Below are 19965 nucleotides of genomic sequence, written 5' to 3'. Positions count from 1 at the left end.
CTCTCCCTCCTTCATGGTTCCTTCCTTCTCTTCCTCTCTTTCTATTCATTCTGAATCTGCTTCTCCATTCAAACGGTCTCTCTCTCTTTAATCCTTCTCTCTTTTCATTTCCCTTTCTACGCTGTCTATTTTATTCCTTCTATCCCTCTTCCTCCTTCTATCTCCTCTTAATTTCCCAACCCCTCTTTCTCCCTTTTTATCCTCCCTCTTCCTCCATGCTTGATCCCTTTTTTTCTCCTTTTTACTCCTCTTCTCTCTCATCTCACTCCCCCCCCCCTCCTCTCTCTGGCAGTAAAAGGCCTGTTGTGAATGTCTCCAGGCTGAGAGCGGCGCGGATCAAAAACAGACGCTGGGGGCTCACTCTCTTGCCCGCCACACACAAACATACACACACACACACACACACCACTCTCAATCACACAGTTGCTACACGAATACTCAGGATCGCAATCTTTTGGCACCATCTACCAACTTGTACTGTCCACATACACAAACAGTACTGTTTAATACACACTTATGCTGCTGTTCCACTTCATGTTGCCTACTGCACTCAGCTCTACTCGCTTTTTGGTACCTGGTCCCTGGTTAGTTTTCACCTACAACAGCGTTTTGGAATCAACAAAAACAATGGAGGTAATGTTGTTTACTTTGTTTACTCATGTATACGCGCGTACGCATGCACACACACACACACACACACACACACAAACACATCAGTTCAGATAGATCAGTAGATTATTTCGTAGACCACCAATCCAGGGAACGTTTGTATCTCTTCAAAAAACACAGCGTAATTTTACAAGCTGCTGCTGTGAGTTGAATTTAAACAAATGTGATCTCTACTCCTCTACAAGGCTTACACGCCACAGTTAAGTCCCTTCTTGGCTCACTTGGAACCATGAAAGAGCGGGTACTTAAGGTACCCAGTTCCAGGTACCAGGTTCCAAAAATCTGAGGAGACTCAGGCAGAGTAGTGTAGGTACCATGCAGTGGAAAAGCACCATTAGACTCTGCTTATGGATGGCTTGGGCATCATCAGTGACTTGAGCTCACAATATCTTCTAATCATAGAGAGCCATGTTATTAAGTTAAAGTTATCAAAAATAAAGTAGTTTACACCACTGTGGAAAATGCAGGATGCATTTCAGACATCTGCAAAGAATGCAATATTTCAAAACCTGATGAATTTGTGTAGTCTGTTTAACATTCATGCAAAAAATATATACACTTTGCATCTTTGCGTCGTTTGCTTGCATCATGTTCTGAGTTTAATGGCCTTAACCCTCTGACCGCAATCTCATTATCATAAAACCTTAACCTTACACATACACAAACCACAAAACACAGGGGAAACTACTGCACATACGCACTCTCTCTCTCTCTCTCCCTCTCTCTCTCTCTCTCTCTCTCTCTCTCTCTCTCTCTCTCTCTCTCTCTCTCTTTCTCTCTCTCTCTCTCTCATACACACACACGCCAGCGCTCCAGTGGGCCTCTCAGGCCGGCCCCTCTACTGGCCCAGACAAGAATGCCGCTTGTTGTGCCCCAGGCAGGCGAGCGCGCACACACACACACACACACACACACATCTCATGACACATGCATCCCATAATTCACGGCTACGTCAGTGCCATGGCAACTCTCCACCAAAGCGGATCTCCATGGCAACATTGTTCCCTGCCGCCCGGATAGAGGGAGAGTTGGCGCGACCGCTCCGGTGAAAAATGTCCACTAATAACCCCGAGAGAGAGAGAGAGAGAGAGAGAGAGAGAGAGAGAGAGAGAGAGAGATGCTGGAATGGCCCCTTTTCACCATGACCCATATTAGAACCACTATTGCCATGAATTCATAAACAATTGATCTATGCAGGCCCCCTGCTAAAAATTGTTACATAGCAACTGTTGCTAGGTTGGACAAGCTTATTCAACCTAATAATAAATTCAAATTTTGTTAAAATAATAATAATAATTGCAACAAATGATTTATAACATTTTCCAAAGCCCAAAGCTCTACAGAGACAGAGAGAGAGAGAGAGAGCACAAGAGATCCGGACTGTTTTTCAGCTCGCAGAAATCTTTTGTGCCCAGTATGGCTTGTGTTCACACACAGACACACACACACGTGCGCACACACACACACACACACACACACACACAAGCACACACACACACACACACCCACACATACATAAACACACACACACCTCCGGGCAGCCAGAATCTCTGCCAACACATTCAGCTAACTAAACACACACCAGCCTAACACCTTCCATAACACACATACACACAAATGTGCGGACAGACAGGAAACTCCCCGGCCTTTGGGAAAGCCTGGAGGGAGAGGGAGGGCACGAATAAGTTTTATGTAAATTTGGAAATTTAAATGGTCCCATTAGCAGAAGAGGAGAGAGAGAGAGAGAGAGAGAGAGAGAGAGACAGGATGAGAGTGTGAGGGTATATGTGTGTGTGTGTGTGTGTGTGTGTATGTGTGTGTGTGTGTGTGTGTGTGTGTGTGTGTGTGTGTGTGGCAGGGAGAGGAAGCGATGTATCCGCTGTGTTGGTTGGAGCTGCTGTGTGGAGCCACAGAGAGTGAGGGACAGTCCCTACAGTGAGAGAGGAAAGCAAAAGTGAGAGAAAGAAAGAGCGAGAGAAAGAGCGAGAGAGAGAGAGAGAGAAAGAGAGAGAGAGAGAGAGAGAGAGAGAGAGAGAGAGAGAGAGATCTGAGAGAGAGAGAGAGAGAGAGAGAGAGAGAGAAATCAAAGAAAGAGTGAAGATAGAGAGAATGGGCATAAGATGGAAACACAAGCGTAACAAGCCAGAAAATAAGAAATGCAGGAAGACAAGCACAGAAAGAAAGAGGCAGAGGGAGAGAAGAAAGAGGAAAAAGAAACAGAAAGACAGAGCAAACAAGTAAGCGAATGAGTAACATAGAGAAAGATGAAAGAGGGGAATGAACCAGTGTGTGACCAAGATGGGGAAAGAAAATTCGAACGAAGAGATGGTGTAATGAGAGCGAGAGAGAGTGAGCATGTGAGAAAGGAAAGAGACAGCCATCAAGAGAGAGACAAGACAAGCCACAAAGCAATGACAAGAAACACATGAGAAGAGGTGGCAGAAGCGAGAGAGAGAGAAAGAGCGAGCATGTGAGAAAGAGAGAGAGAGAGCATGTGTGTGTGTGAGAGAGAGAGAGAGAGAGAGAGAGAGGAGGCAGTGTAGGGGCTATGAAAACAGAGAGCGAGAAAACGGGTGGAGAACGGCAAGTCCATACGTGTGTGTGTGTGTGTGTGTGTCTTACCACTATATGTGTGTGTGTCTGCTGTCTGCTCGGTGGGGGCTGTTGGAGTTCTGGAGTGATGCTGGCTGGGTTCCCACTCCACTTCTCCTCGCTGGCTCTCACCCAACACTCTCTCTCTCTCTTTCTCTCGCTCCCTCTCTCGCGCCAGGCCAGGGCTCGACACACACCCCTCCTTCTCCTTCAGCTCCAGCTCTGAGAAACGCATCATCGCACGCTGTGCGCACACACACGCACACACACACACACACACACACACCATGAAACGTGAGATTCTCCGCAATCTCTGCGACCTTGGACCGACGTAATCCTACGTAGAAATGTCAACACTTTAAACAGTGACATAAAACTGCATGTGTGCGTAGAAAGCAATGTGGTTAAGAGCATTGTTTTGGTGAAAATTTGCCATATTTGTTTAACCTTAAATGTTGTTGAGTGGCTGACATATTTTTTACTTTTATTTAAATTTTTTGGGACTTTTCATGTTGGTCCATTTTCATGTCAGACAACATACAATAGATGAAAAGTTAGGCGAAATATAATTATGCTAATATACACAATTTTCCACCTCAGCAAACACATGCCCACATTCTGTTTCTTTGGTTTAGGGCTGGGGTTCTGGGGCTAATTCTGCCAAAAACTAGAATTCAATATTCTGTCCATTTTCCAGACATTCATCCCAAACACTTCTCTCCTGCGTCCGGTCATTCCAGCTCTATTCCAGTTGCCTAACATGGCTGACTGCTATGTTCAGCTACACAGTGAGGTCTTCTTCATTGTTTACAGAATTTAGCCTTTCTGTGTCCTCAACCACATCAAGTCTGGACTACCTTAAAGGAACTTTCATTAAAAAAAGACTTGTCTAGTGATGTCCAGTGTTTGTTAGTAACAACAGCCTCACAGCTCCAGAACTAAACCAGAAGCCGCCAAACAAGTCTTGGCTGATTGACTACAAGTGGAAAATTGTGTAATTTTCAATTATATGCCTTCAAAAACTCAAGCGTGTGAAGAGTCGGCATGCAATTTGCACCATGCTAACTATGTTTTACATCAAAATTACGTTTCTTATCTATAGGAGCTACATTAACCATGTAGCATTAGTGCACAAAAAGTCTCTGCTGACCGCCCACGTTTACGCGAAAAGGGGAAACAGTGAGGATCCGATTTTTTTTGCAGTATCATTCTTTTGGCAAGACTAGTCATGCCATGTGATTCTATTTTCCCTAAATAAGTGTGTGTGTGTTTGTGTAAGCATGTGTGTGTGTGTGTGGCGACACATTGAGGAACAAATGCTCTGAGTCAAAAGAAGACCTTCTGTGGAAGAGGGGGGAGAGCACCAAGCGTTACTCATTTCAACTTTTGATTAGTAATAAAAAAATAAAGAACTAACCTCACAGTTAGCGGCTGGTTGACTTAAATTACTGTCCTCTGGTGATACGACTTCCATCTAAGCAATTAGAACGTGTGCTCAATGTCTTATTCTTTCCAGTCAGAACAATCATTTAAACACAATCAACATGATCTTGACCCCCACCCCCCACACACACACTTTTAGATAACAACAAAAATCAACTGTGAGTTTAAGAAAAAGAATATATACACTGAACAATCGCTGGATTAGGAACATCCTAATCCTAACTTGTATCTAAACACACCGTTCCATTTTATCAGCCCCACTGACCATACAGTAGCACTTTGTAGTTCTACAGACTGTAGTCCACCTGTTTCTCTGAATACTTTCTTATCGCCCTTTCACCCTGCTCTTCAATGTGACCACCACAGGACCCTCACAGAACTGGTATGATTTGGGTGGTGTGTGTTGCGCTGGTATGTTTGGATCAGACACAGCAGTGCTGTAGGTTCACATCGTAGATGTAAAGTCAATACATCTGTTCTACTCATCTATTTGGTGCACATTTATCATAGACACAGGACATTTTTGGTTGGTGGACTATTCTCAGCCCAGCAGTGACACTGAGGGCAAAAACTCTAGCAGCACTGCTGTGTCTGAACCACTCCTCATACCACAACAACATCGCCACATCAGGGTCACCACAGCACTGAGGATTATCCACCAACCAAATCATACCTGCTCTGTTGGCATCTGTGGGGGTCCTGACCATTGAAAAGAAGGGCGAAACTGGGATATAAATGTACGCAGAGAAACAGGCAGATTAGACTGTAGATACCAGTTAGGTGTTCCTAATCCAGAGATCTTTCATTTTATATATATATATATATATATATATATATATATATATATATATATATATATATATATATATATATATAGGCATGTCATTAGGAATTTTCCTGCGGATGCTATGTTGCTTGCTGTAAATCCCACAAACAGCAGTGTCTGCTTGAGTGAGTTCATGACCTCATTGCTAAAGTTTGCCTTATGAAAAATCTGCTATAGATGTGTTCATTTACTGAAATCTGGATAAATGGCGCTCTGTGTGTAAAAGCCTTCCAAAATGTCCCCAAAACAAACTGCTGGTCCATGGGTTGGGTTGCTCCAACACAGACCAAGCTTCAGTGCTGGACTGAAGGGGCCTGTTAAAGGAGAAACACTGTTAATGCTGTAATTCAGGCCAGATCCAGGAAACCTTTAAAACGGTTTCTTTAAAAGTCCTCTGTTCGTCACAGACAGTCACTGCAAACGCGGGAGAAGATGAGGTCTGCCGAATTCCCCATCTTCCTCTCTATCTCTCTGCACTCAGCGTGTATGTGTGTACACTAATGACTCTGCCAGGCAGAGCACTCGTCTCGCTGCTGCTGCTGAAGACCTCTAATCTTCCCCATCAGAAATGAATGGGCCGGATTTCACTTAAGCTGGGAGGGCTGCCACTGTGCGCTGAGCGATCGGGGGCTTGGGGATGTGTGTGTGTGTGTGTGTGTGTATGTGTGTGTTTGGAAAGGGAGGTAGAATAGAAGCCCTGTAGAAGTGGGTGTGTGGCTGTGGGCAGGCTATTGCTCTTGCTCTCCCGCACACAAAAATAGACACACACACACAAACACACACCCCGCCAGTCTCCGGGGCTCGCCTGCAGGTTAGCGGTTGCCTGAAGCATTATGTGCTAGCGAGGCCATGGCAGGCGCAGACACACACAGAGCAGCTGAGCTTCCGCTCGACTGGGCAAGCACAGCCACAGACGGCATGTAGTGTTAACTCTTTCTGCCGCTAACCCAGCCACAGTCACACACACACACACACACACCATGTTGTGTTAATTCCCTCTCTCACGGCTGTCGCCAGAGCCTGCCCGCTGTTCAACAGCAACACAGCAGGGAGCGAAAAAAAAATGAGGAGGAGGAGGAGGTGCGAGTGGGGGGCAGCGTGGGGGGGGGGTTAGTGCGCGGGTAACAGCCAGCCATAATTACCAAGGCTCGCAATATGACTGAGCGTGGCGGTCTGACGCAAGAGCTGCCTCAGAGCGGAACTATGGCCGTTAGAGTCGGTTTTATGGAGAGGCTTTACCCTTCACAGGCCAACCAAGGCCTCTTTCATAAAGAAAGGCAGTGATTGGCCTTGGGTATTCTCCCTAAGGATTAAACCTAGTATTTATACCAAAACTCTCCCCAGAACCACTGATACCTAAACCATAACCTGAAGTACGTTGAACCTGAATTTCAATAGTTTATGATTTTAGTGTGTGGCCATTGTGAAAGTACGAAAGCAAGCAGAACATTAAACATGAACCAACTTAACACCCAACCCCCCCCCACCGCTTCAGCCTCCACAAATCCTGCTCACCTGTAAGGCGCGCTGTTCCCGACTTAGTTTGCTGGAGTCTGCGTAGAGCTCAGTAGTGACGCACTTGAAGCGGTCACCCACGTAGCCGGACGAGTTGGCTATCCGTTTGGCCAGGCTAGACCGCTTGTTTTTAGAGCCGCCTTGTCCATCTTCCTCATCCTCGTGACATTCTGCATTTTCCACTCTCTCCTTACCCAGATCCATGTAATGCCGCATGGCATGGTGCCGATCGGCTTTGGAATTTGCGGCGTCTGGTCGAACCCTGTCGCCAGAGGTCCTGGCGCAGCGCAGAGTCTGCTCCTCCAGCAGAGGAGGCAGTGGACTACGCTCGCTGGAGCTTTCCTCACCCTGGCTTTGCCCAGGAGACTCTGGACGCTCCTGTGCTTCGAGAGGGCTACGGGGTTCTGGCTGTCGCTCAGCCTCAGCTGGCTTGAGTTCCACAGACTGGCTGGAGCGCAGGATCTGCATGAGTTCTGGCTCCTTCCCCTCGGAATTACCAGCACTCCCAGTCCCCTCCCCTGTTCCACTGCCGGTTGGCTTGGTGGGCTCCCTCGGCTTGGCAGGGCTGGCACAATACTTGTCCGGCTCAGGACTGCCATCTGTGTCGTCTTGAACTAGGTCGATACAGACAATCTCCTCTTTGCTTGTTGTGTACGGCTTGCTCTGAGGCTTGGAGCCTGGACCTTCTGGCCCTTCTGACTCCCTCTCAGATTTGTAGCGCGTGTCCATGTCAGAGGCACTCGTCTGCTTATAAGAAGTCTCCTCGTGTTGCCAAGTCTTCTCCTGAGGTCTAGACCTCTTCTCAAGTCTCTCGTTGACTTTCGGGTCAAGAGGCAAGTGGGGGGACATCAGAGGGTGAACCATTTCTTGCGAGTCATGGTAGGTTAGGTACTCTCCATGAGTGGGCGGTATTCCATAAGGAAGGCCAGGCTTATGAGGCAAACGTGCAGCATAAAGACTGCTGCTGCTCAGCAGGACTGGGTGAGGGTACACCGGCCCTTTGCTGGGCAACTGCAAGTGTGGGAGGGACATAGTTTCTGGAATGGAATATGGGAGGTATCTGTTAGCATATGCCAAGCTAGTGGGCAAATAGGCTTCACCTTGGGCCATGTAGAGGTGACTGGATGGATGGCCATTTTCTAGGTGGGGCTGTTGGGGATTGAAGATAATTTCAGTGTTTTCTGACTTCTTAGGTGTCTTTGTTGGCTTTGAGGCTGAGGGGTGGCTGCTGCCCCTATGAGTCATTGGCACTTTCTCTGGTGGGGTAGGTGCAGACTTGGGCCATTCACCATTAACTTTGGGAGAAGGGGAGGCAGACGATGGTCGACATCCTGAAGCAACAACAACAACTGGAGAAGGGTTAGGGACGACAGTACTGTTGGGCTCCCCAATCCTCGGGCATGAAGAGCTCCTTGTTTGCTGGTTTACATGCTCCAGATTCTTATTTTTGATGACTGTGGAACTTTTGCTGTGGTTGGACTCAGTATTGACTGTTTGGGCTGTGCTTGGCACCACCCAAGAAGAGTGTAAAGTGCTAATAATCTCAGGCCTCTCTGGAGTTTTAGTAGTAGTGCTAATAGCAGAGGACGATGGAGACAGGGTCTCTTTCAGAAGCTCTCTACTTGGGGGAAGGCCATAACGAGAGCTGGAAGAGTAACCCAGCTTTGCCAAAGCCTCCAGCTTCGGGGGGAATCCATTCGGAGGTCCTTCAAAATCCATGATCTTGCCAGACAGGTCCAAAGGCTTGTCTGCTGGGTCTTTGGTAAGGGGGCCCTGCTGTGCAGGTTTATCGGTGGAGGTTTTAACAGGAGAACTACAACTTTTCTTTTCACTTCCTCCACTCTTGTGCTGCTCTGAGCTCACTTCTTTAGACTTGGGCTTCTGACTGGCAGGCCTTATTGGGGAGCGATTCTCTTGGGACATGTAGAAAGGATGGGAAACCACAGGAGTGGATGAGGAGGACAATGAGGATGAAGGACTCCGGAATATGGATTTCTGGAAGTCTAAAGTGCTGTCCACAAGTGGTGGGGGAGCACCAGGGGGCTGGGAGGGGCGTGGAGGGGGACGGGGTGCTTGCATCACCAGAGAAGGGCTTGAGTCTACTGGAATACTTGCAGCAGAGCTGCTGATTATACTAGTACTACCACTACTACTACTAGTACTACTGTGGTTACAACTGGTACTGGTAGTACTACTACTAACGGTACTACTGCTGCTGCTGTTGCTAGAGCTCTTGCTGGAAGGGGTTCTGGTGGACTTGCTGCTGCTGCTATTGTTGTTGATAGTGCTATTACTTCCAGTGTTGGTGTGCTGCCTCTCGCTCTGTGCCTGGTGGTGTGACTGGGCCTGTTGATGCAAAGTCTGCTGCCCAAATGCTGAAGCCTCATGGTGAATCCTAGGCCCAATACTCTGTAAAGTTTTGTCCTGGTGATGCACCAATGGAGAAAGTGTCGTAGGGGCGACAGTACCTGTAGGGATCCTTAAAGGAGGTGGAAGTGGTGATGAAATGGGTGCTGGAGGATAAGGGGGCATGTAGAACAACCTTTCAGCACCTGCTGCACTCCCTCCTGCCCCGGCACAAAGTGACTGGTAGGCCAGGTGCTGGGGCAGATATGGTGAAGGCTGAGACATGAAGGACGCTTTGTACATATTCAGGGCAGCGTACTTGTTTGAGTCTAAGAAGGGATATATTCCGGCTTCATGGTAAGGACTCACCCATGGGAGGCGCAGGAAGCCGCTGGCGCTACCGGCATTTAATCCCAAATCTGAGGGCTTGTCCACAGGTCCAACACGTCTGTCCAAACCCAAAGCATCCGCCCCAGTCCCTGGCACAACCAGTGGTTTCTGAATCCCTGATGGGGGGCTTTTATAAAGTCCAACATAACCATTAGTGGCTTTCCTGCTGTCCAGTGACACTTCAGGTTTATAGAGTAATTCTGGGATCCGGTCTCCAACGTATCCCTTTTCTGTTGGCAGGGTTCGGATTCCTGGCGGATAAACCATTCCCCCGTGAACATGGAGGCTTTCCCGCATCAGGCTGCTCTGATCGATGCCAAGTGCTGTGAGAGGGTTCATTCTGCAGGCTGCACTTGCATCCACCTGGGAGGAAAAAGGAAAGATGATTGAGAACAGGCAAAATGAAATAGTGTATTAACAAAGTTACATTACATTACGTTACATTGGTAAATCAGTGGATATCATAAAATTTAGTATGCTCACATTGTGCTATCAATATAAAAGTTAATTTACTTCATTAATTTCACATAAAGTAGGGTCTTAAGGTGGAGTTATGAACAGCGATACTCCTTTTCTTCTCACATTGAGAGCCAAAGCTATGGGAAATGGTGCGAAAGTCAGAACGAATCGTGTCAGTCAAGGTCACAGAAGGGAGACGGCAAGATCGTTCTTAAATGTCAGCCTTGCCAAGGTTTCAGCAGGGGGAGACAGGGCTTTGATGTATGCTTTAGGAGACGCCCGGCAGACAGCTCAGATCCGTCTTCCCATCGGGCCCAAGAGAGACAGAGGCGCATATCTATGCCAAGGAGATGGCGGGGATCTAAATTACACTGATCCTACTGGCATGTTCCCACTGCATACACACGTAAACAATGGAGAAAATGGCTAGGAGGTCTATTGTCAGATGAGCATCAGGAAGGCCAGGTAGGTGAATTGGTTTATCACAGCCAAATAAGTACAGATACTAAAATAGGGAGATGGAGAAGGAAGGAAAGTAGTCTGAGGACATATTGCTTCATAACACCATGTGCTAAATAGTGCTAATACCATGCCTTACCATGCTTTGAATGATGCTTTTGTTGCTCAATCAGTTGTTGCTTGACTCTTTGGTCGTTACCATCCCTTTTGGGCAAACGCCTATGGGGAGAAAGCAAGAGTGAAGGTGAAATATTATCATGTTTTAAATAATATTTGTGTGTGTTCACTAAGTATTCCTATTTTTACTTTGGCAAAAACAAATGCATCTAGGAAAAAACAAAAATGAAGGAGTGCTGCAAGGGGGTCAGAAACAATGAAAGAAAGCACATGCCCCTTGGGTATGAGTAATGAATATGAATAAAGTGTTTTAAATGAGTAGTAGTAGTAGTAATAGTAGTAGTAGTAGTAGTAGTAGTAGTAGTAGTAGTAGTAGAGATAATGCAACTGGTGTTCATTCGAAAAATTTCTATTAAAAAATTAAAAAAAAAAAAACATCCAAAATCATAAACAGGCCTTTGAGGAAATCTTAAAAGCCTTTAAAAGACATGGACTGCAGTGCCTGAACTACTTTCTAAGTATTTTGAAGTTCTCAGCAACTGAACTTTAGACTAAGATATGTGCCCTCCAAGTCTTTTCAACAAACCAAACCGGCAAAAAGGAATAAGCGTAGCGACTCAGGGAAGGGAAGACAAGAAAAGCAAACAGCCTCTTCTGTCAGGCCACAGTCTGACTCTCCTAAAAACATGCCTGCTTTTGCATGGCCAGCGTCCAGGCTTCGGAGCACGTGACTTTGTTATCAAGGAGCAAGGGCTCAGATAAGAAATGCCTCCATGTGCTCAGCACCCTTCCCCCCACCTCCACCACTCCTTCTATATCTGTCTTCCTCCTACCCGTGAAAAAAAGAGAGGGGTGAGGGGGGTTTCATCACAGCAGCACGGAAGGAAAGATGCAAAAGATGCAATCAGCAGCCATGCAGCCACCCAGTCCATGTTACTGACGCTCTGGATTTCAATAAGGCCAACCAGGGAGCTCTTATCTGCTCCCGGCTGCCACCGACAGAGGGGCTACACTGCCCTGTCTCATCAATCACACTGAGGCCCACTTTTAACCACCCCCCCACGCCTAATTTTCGTCACTTCCATGGCAACCTGTGTAGCAACAGGGGCTAATGTCAGGGGCTAAAAACAGAGATTGGGGGAGGCATTCACAGCCTGGCAATTACAGCCAACTGCACATGATCACAACAGAAAATAGGCAATTACAAAACATGCAAAACTAATTGAAGGATTTTGTCTTTTTTTTCTATATGCAATTAGCAATTTTAACCCAACAAGTTTGTTTTTCTCATCCAGCTCATAGCCTATGCCAGGTGCTAATGGGCTGACACCTTTGGAAACACCCAACTCCACACACACACACACACACACACCTTAATCCTTATAAACATGTAAGACATTTATGCCCCCATCTTACCACCTCTGTATTTGTAAACCCTCCCATTACACTTTGTAATTTCCAGTTTTTTGAGGCCTCTTTGTGCTAATACAAGCCCTTAGCAGCCTTTCACTCGCTCAAAGCCTCTGGGAGTTGGGGCATCTTAGGTGGGACTCTCACACAGCCTCCTTCAGAGTTCAGAGGAGAAAAGGGCCTCTCAAAAGGGGCCATCAATCACAAACCTAAACAGGCCACTAAAAGCATGTACAAATGGCACAAATTCACTACTTTATCAGCATACACACATATATCCACGCCGATGTTAAACACTTGTTAAATGCTGATGAAAGCATTGATTAAACTAAATTATGTCCCAAATACACAACATCTTACATCTAATAGTTATTAGTTTATAAATAGGAAAGCTAATATATTGGCAAGTCGTGAAAACAATTTGAATCTTTATAAGCTCTAAATTTGTAAATATATTAACAAGATGACTTTAAAACAAACAAACATACAAACAAAATTAAAAAATGAACACATCAGGAGATATGTGGTCCCAGAGAACACATACCAACCAGAAGTGTCCAAAGACATTCATTATTTGACCAGTCTGGCCTGACTTTCATTAGTCTATAAATGGGTATTGTAGTTTGTCCAATTTGCATATAAATCCAGTCATCTTTCCAGAGTCCTCTAAATATGTATTTCTCTGACCATAAAGGGAGGATTTCCATGTTTTTATATACAACAGCGAATGTCATCATACAAAGACATACTAAAATGCTCACATTGGCTTAAGATCATTTGTTTCATGGACATCCATTTCATGTCATCATAACACGTTTTTGTGCTCACTGGGGTAGGCACACATTAGCCAGTGTTCACCTTTGTGTATTTCTTTGACACAAAAATAGGTCCCAGTAGTCACCATTGAAGAACAGTTCAAGTAGAAGACTACACAAGTAAAACCAAATACAAACACAAAGTAGATGTGGATTACTGAAGATAATTTTGCTAGAAATGTTTAAATGAGGAAAAACTTGGCACAGGCTGTTGTGTCTTAGTTAAGATACTTGTTCTGAATTTCAGACACAATGCGAGAGGAGGAAGAGCGCGAGAGTAATACATTGCGAGAGAAAAATTATTATGCCTTTCATACGGAGAGAGAGAGAGAGAGAGAGAGAGAGAGAGAGAACAGAGCGAGCGAGGGAGGCCACCATTTCGCAGCGCAGCAGTGTGGGGGAGGGGAAGGGCAGGGCGTATTTCGCTGGCTTCACTTTAGCTGCTGGATTGCCCGCTCAGCTTCTGTTTGGATGTGTTTTGTTTGTGGCGTGGAGGGACCGTAGGAAAGCCCACGACGTGTGGTCAGACAACCAGTACCACTTACGAGAAAAAGATGGGGCTTTAGGGGATTCTAGAGGTTAGTCAGTAAAGAAACACAGAGCAGCTCAATATCTCGTAGCTCTGTAGGTTCAATGTCTAACGGGTCAGTGTGAACGTCTTTAATTAAAACAGAACACTGTGTTGCCATGCTGGGAACTGAAGTTTAAAAGCAGAGATCTCCCAGAGTTTTCATGAGAGAACACGCACCCCGAATTCTATTTGTCCATTAGTCAGACGACCTAGAGCGGTCAGGCAGGCAAACCACAACAAGAAACAGCCCCCATACTGAGCGTATGTTCAACATCGAACTAAACCCAGTCAAAAAAAAAAAAAACTAAACCCGGTCAACAAATCCAACCCCAAACCCAACACTAAACCCAATGTTAACCAAACCCAAAACTAAACTTAGTCAAAAAACAACCCAAAGCTAAACCCAGTGGAAAACAACCCCAACATTACACCAAGTGGAAACCAAACCCAACACTAAATCCAGTCAAAACAACTGGAATTTCAAACACAACACTTTAAACTAATTTAAATTACTTTCTTCAGACTAAACCTCGTCAGTTCTGCGGCTTGTGAGACACTGAGCAGGAATGGTGGGAGTTCAAATTTAATTGGCCTGAACGAGATGATGCAATGAGGGCGATAAAAACGGCTGCTACCTGCATGCTGCGCGAGCTGCGGCGCTCCGTGCTCAGCTGCCTCACGCTCTCGAGTGAAAAACTGAGAAAACAGCGTGGAGGCTCCCGCTGCACGCGGACACAAAAAGCGCGATGAAGCGGAGAAGCTCACACTCCCCCCTCCCCCTCACACCCCAACGCCCCCTCCCTCTCTCTCCCGCGAGACTCTCGCTCAGAGACAGAGGGAGAGACTTCAATCACTCTGCGGCGTCTCCGGGCGCGAGCGCCTGTGTAACCGGATCCCCGCGCCTCTCCGCTCTCTCGCACCAAATTTCCACTCGCGCGCTGCACGCACACCGGCGGCAGGATGAAAACAGAGAGAAAACAGACAGCGCGAGACAAAGGAGGACGGCAACGGAGCGAGACGAAGAGGAGATCCGAAAGCCAGTTAATAAATATCAAACCCAGACACTACCAAACAAAGCCTGAACCCTGAACCCAGTTACATTTAAAGCTCAAAGCTAACTTTAGCACAAACCAAGTTAAAACTAAATTCAGACATTAACTAAAGGACAGACCCAATTAATCCTTACTCCAAAACCCAGTTAAAAGCAAACACAGACACCAACTAAAGCTCCAATCTAGACAACTTAACCCCCAACTAAGTTAATACCAAATCCAAATACTAAATAACAAACCAGTCTTGTAATTACTCCCAAGAATAATATAAACACTAATAATAATTTAGACACTAGTTTTTGGTTCAATCCTCGGGACTCGAAGTGGGAGTGGGGGAAAACAGCGCCATCTCCTCCCTCAACATCCCAAATCCAGATAATAACTAAAGCCCAACCAGGCTAATACCTAACCCCACAGCCAGTTAAAACCAGTTACTACAAAAGCCCAAATCAAGCAAACAACCCCAAATCCAAATAACTAAATCCTAAATATCTACTATACAAACGCAAAGCCGAATAGTAACTACAACCAAAACCCAGGTCTTTAAACCCAAAATGAAGGTAAGAGCAAACCAAAACCATTTAATACCCCAATAACATATCAAACTAATATAATACCAAACTCAAACCTAAATCCACCCAATACCAAACTATTACACAAAACCTACACAAAACCTGGTAAGTAGCAAACCCAGTCAATACCAACCCCAAGCCTTGGTTAATAATAAACACAATACTTACATAACTCAACCCTAAACTCGTCGATTCCGAACCAGTTAACACTAAACTCGGTAGGACTTAATAAACAGCTTAAATAGCCCAATTTATCACAAGTTTAACCAATACATCTTTTTTTCATCATTTTTTCCAGTTTGTCCAGTGTGTTGTGGTGTGTTTTCCAGTGTGTTTTCAGTTTTGTGTCCCAGGGCACATTCATTAACATTCAAACATGGCTCCTTCTCCTTTTCTAGGGGAGCTGAAAGGCCTGAGTGTGTCCACCAGCCGGCCTTGCTGTTCTGAGCCTGTGCGAGGAGGCACGAGCTACCGCTATAAATAAACAAACCCTGAGAGCACCACACACACACACACACACATAGCCCTGTTTACAGCAACAGACGACCCGGTCAAAATGTGGAGTTTCACCTCACACGCACACACAGGCAGCGCACAAAATCCGTCAAGCCATAAATTGCGCCGCTGCGTTTTTATGTTTACTTTTGGAAAGCCAGCTGAGACCACGGAGCTAAGGGCTGTATGATACAGACAAAAAATATGTATTACAATACCGCAGTCATAAATTGTCTTTTTCACGATATATCCAATACATTATATTCAGGTAATTTAGCAGATGTCCTTATCCAGGATTTAAACATGATGGGTAAACATTGATGGGCTAATGGAGCGTTAGAAGTCTTGCCCAAGGATTCTAAAACCTTTTTCTTTTGTACCTGCCCAAGCAAGGAATCAAACCACACTCTGTTGCTTTTAAAGCCAGTCGTGTTACTCACCAGACCAAACGTTACACCTTACACAAATACGAACCCTTTGTGTGCCCTGGCTGAATAATGACTCGAATTCATTTTTGACACCAAATGATTCACATTTTTTGGATTAAAACCATTAATCAAAAAGTGTCAAGATCACGGGCTGGTCAGGGTACATGATTGTCAGCTTGTGCGCTAACGTAGCAAGTGAAGTATTCACATGCAGTGGTTACAGGGCTAGAAATATTTCAAAAATGATAATTTTAGTTAAAAACCTGTTGGTCAGCAGGCACTAGTGTGATGTTCATTTATCAAATCCAGATATTTTAGGACATGCAAAGGCATGTGTTTATTACAATGTTACTTCAACAAAAACAGACACGTGGAAATTCTGCTTCCAATAAAAAATCCTGGAAAGTTTGCATATGACAAACATAAAATTTGGAGTAGCCAAGGCTAAACCCCAGACCAATATATCATCCAGCCCTTTTAGTGTTAATGAATGACTGCCTATTGACTCTGGTTTTCTGACAGTCAATAAATTACAGAGGAAAATGTCCAAAACCTTGTTCCGAAAGTGAAAACTTAAGGTATTTTATTTAGTGTCTTCTGACGAAATTCGAAAATGTTAGGCCTATAAAAATGCAAAACGATTCTTCAAAGCAAACTAAAATGGACAGGTCTTAAATCCCATGATCAATTAAATATATATATATATATATATATATATATATTTCTGAATTTCGATACAAATACTTTTCTGCATTTTTAAACTTATATAAGAATTGACTGGTTCAATAGCTATTATGATTTAAATAATATATATTGTACAAGCAATATGATATCACAAATATTAGCTTTGAATCATGAGCTATGACAGTTAATTGTTTTTCACCTAAACTTGAAAATACAGTAAGAACCCCTCCAGGGAGTGGAACATGTCCACGAACAGCGCGTGCAGGGTCAGATTACTCGGTGCTCACCACTGATTGGCTGGCACTGCCTTGGTATTACAGGACTAGCGGGGCCAACTGGACTTGGGTCGCGCGGGCTGACTGCAGGACACACACACAATACATACACATGGGCACACACAGAGACGTCTAGCACACAGAGACACATACAGGGACGCTAGCACACAAGAGAATCTCCTCCGAGCGGGTCGCGGGTGTCCTATACGTGCGAAAAAACTAAGTTTCACACACACAAAACACACACACAATCCTCTTTTGTTTCGCAGCTCGCGCTGCGTGTCCGGGTTGGGGCGAATGTGGGACAAAGAGAATCAGAAACTCGCTCCACGACACAAACGGATTAAAACAGCGGCGCTGCTCGCGCGCCCTGGGGTGGGGTTAGGGGGTGGGGGTATAGTCCATTAACTAATACGGGAGGCCACCGCGCGAGCTTGAGTGTGTGTGTGTGTGTGTTCGCGCACTTGTCTGCGTACCCTTGTGAGGACTGAATGTCACCCACCTGAAAGGACAGGAAAGTATGTATAAAGGACGGACTTTTTTGTTTTCTGAAAGGGACCATTTTGTTAGCTCTTCAAATATATACAGATTCATGGACAAATGCCACTTGTTTGGGACAGCTCCAAGAGCAGAAAAATCGCAATGTATTTGCTGGGTTAAGGGTTGTGATTTATGGTTTAGGGGTATGTGTGATATTACCTGGCGGCATAAGCCTTCACGTGTGTAAACCAGGAATATATCACGTTGTGGGGACCCACTTACACACTAATAATTGTAGGGACTTCTGTTCCCTGTCCTTGACCACAAGCTGGACCCCACAAGGTAAAATCATTCCTTTTTAGGGTATAATCTTTTTTTATGTTTAAGTTGTGGTCAGGGTAGAGGGTTGGGATTAGGCGAATAGTACTTATAGATAAGGTTATGGTAAGTCGGCACGGAATGAATGCAAGTCTATGATGTCCCCACAATACATGAAAACAAACCTCCCACTCTCTCGCAGTGTGTGTGTGTGTCTGTGTGAGGCGGTAACGGTCACCGGAACGCCTGCGCGAGCTTTCCGCTCGCTCGATCTCTCCCCCCTCATCCCATCCCTCCCTCTCTCTCGCGAGCGCGCGCGCACACACGCACGCGGTGCGATCGCCTCGCGCTGTAGAGCTCGCGCTGACACGGAGCGGAGCGCGAGCGCAGTTCCAAACCTCAGAAATAATATTAATAGGCCAAACAAACACACAACATATGCACTACATATATACAATATACAATCGTTGTTTAAAATTATAATAATACACACAATTATAAGTATTTTAAAAAAGAATTTAAACAACATCGAAGCACGCAGGTTTAAACCAAAACTATTAACACCGTCCAAACCAAAGAGAAATATTGCCTATATTTCAGGAATAAAGCGACTTTCTAATCTCCTATCTGGAGCTCCAAACTCGCCGACACAAAAAGGGCGAGGCTCCGAAATCAATAGATCCCCGAGCGCGAGGAAACGCATTAACTCCTTACGGAGCTGAAATAAAGCAGCGTGCGAGGCAAACGGCAGCAGCACGTGCACTTCTGAGAAACCTTTAAAAGAACGAGACATAACATCTACGATCGGCTCTAGCTTTGAATCAGCGAACATGAAGGAAAGTCCCGCAACAAACACTTTAATCACACACTTACACACTCTCTCTCTCTCTCTCTCTCTCTCTCACACACACATACACACACGCACAAGTCTGCTCGCGACCTCGTGCCCTCGTACCTTCAAAGACGCGCGAGCCGCTCGAACGCAGAGCGGCAGAAAAACAGACAAAACAACAGCAACGCCAACGACGTGTTTACAAACAAGACGACGTGTTAGAAGGGCAAAATCACCCCCTGCCTTTCTCTCTCTTTCTTTGTTTCTTTCTTGCTGTCTCTCGTGTGCGAATACTTTATTATTTAAAGCCCGCAGTGTCCTTCTCAAAGAGAGAACACATGCACAAGAAAGCTCTCACACAAAAACTCATTTAGCCACACTTGTGAGGACTTCCAGAGACCTCTCTTGCTGTGGCCAAGTAATACTACAATAAACCCAAACCCAGACCTAATCTCAGAGCTTTACAGTGGTAACTACAATGTAGTGCCTATTTCCTTTGGGTGTAATAATAATAATAAAAATAAAGTTGAATTCAAGTTAAAAAATAAAACACTGGACTGAAGCCCAGGAAAGAGGCTACACCATTCCATCCATGTTGACCTATCATGTGGGGACCTCTTGGAGATAGCAAAACACGCACAAATAAGTACCAAAAAGTCTGTAAGATCGGGCATTGAAAACAAGTCAAGAACTTTAGAGCTCTTCTTACCGGCTGGTTTGTCCACACGCGTCCAACTCACAAAGGGGGCCGAGCGCGAGAGCCCCCGCGGAAAAACACGTCAGAGGACGAAAAGAGAGGAGAGCCACGAGAAACAGACGAGTAAAAGTCTCAGTCCCGTTCCCAGTCGTCCACTTTTTCGTTGTTGTAGTTGGTCAGCTTGCGCGCTTCTCGTGTAATGTTCACCTTATTTCCACGTCTTTCCTCACCGGCCACGAAGGGCACGCGAATCCACCACACAACACCACGGAGACACACACATGGCGAGAGAGAGAGAGAGACCGACCGAGGGGAAGAAACGAGAAAGACAGCGAACGTAAGACAAACTGAAGGAAAGGCAACGATAGAGAGATAAAGAAAAGAGACCGAAAGCGAAGAGAAACAGCGATAGAGGAATGTACAGGTGGTGTTCTCCCTCAGGTCCGCGTCGGTTGTTCAGCTCGTGCTGAGCGCCATGTTGAGAGCTCCCGCGGACGCACGCACACACACACACATACAC

At 45.5% G+C, this 19965-nt stretch overlaps 1 protein-coding gene across 2 annotated transcripts in view; it reads right to left on the bottom strand.

The window, feature by feature from the left end:
• The window catches only part of bcor (BCL6 corepressor), a 55294-nt gene extending 35540 nt beyond the window's left edge, over window positions 1-19754 (bottom strand). Inside the window, exons 1-5 of one of the 2 annotated variants that reach the window (XM_066656005.1) lie at window positions 19458-19754; window positions 10839-10918; window positions 7046-10144; window positions 4679-4735; window positions 3292-3505 (exon numbers count right to left, since the gene is read on the bottom strand). In XM_066656005.1, coding sequence (XP_066512102.1) covers window positions 3292-3505; window positions 4679-4735; window positions 7046-10144; window positions 10839-10841 — 3373 coding nt within the window. In that variant the 5' untranslated portion in view covers window positions 10842-10918; window positions 19458-19754. Of the gene's footprint in view, window positions 1-3291; window positions 3506-4678; window positions 4736-7045; window positions 10145-10838; window positions 10919-14247; window positions 14339-19457 lie in introns of those variants that run through there. The other variant, XM_066656006.1, reaches the window with a different exon arrangement.
• Between the last annotated feature and the right edge of the window lie 211 nt (window positions 19755-19965).

The sequence above is a fragment of the Hoplias malabaricus genome, chromosome Y, assembly GCF_029633855.1.
Source record: "Hoplias malabaricus isolate fHopMal1 chromosome Y, fHopMal1.hap1, whole genome shotgun sequence".
Taxonomy (NCBI): domain Eukaryota; kingdom Metazoa; phylum Chordata; class Actinopteri; order Characiformes; family Erythrinidae; genus Hoplias; species Hoplias malabaricus.
The sequence above is the reverse complement of the archived record's forward strand: the minus strand, read 5'-3'. Positions and strand labels throughout refer to the sequence as shown.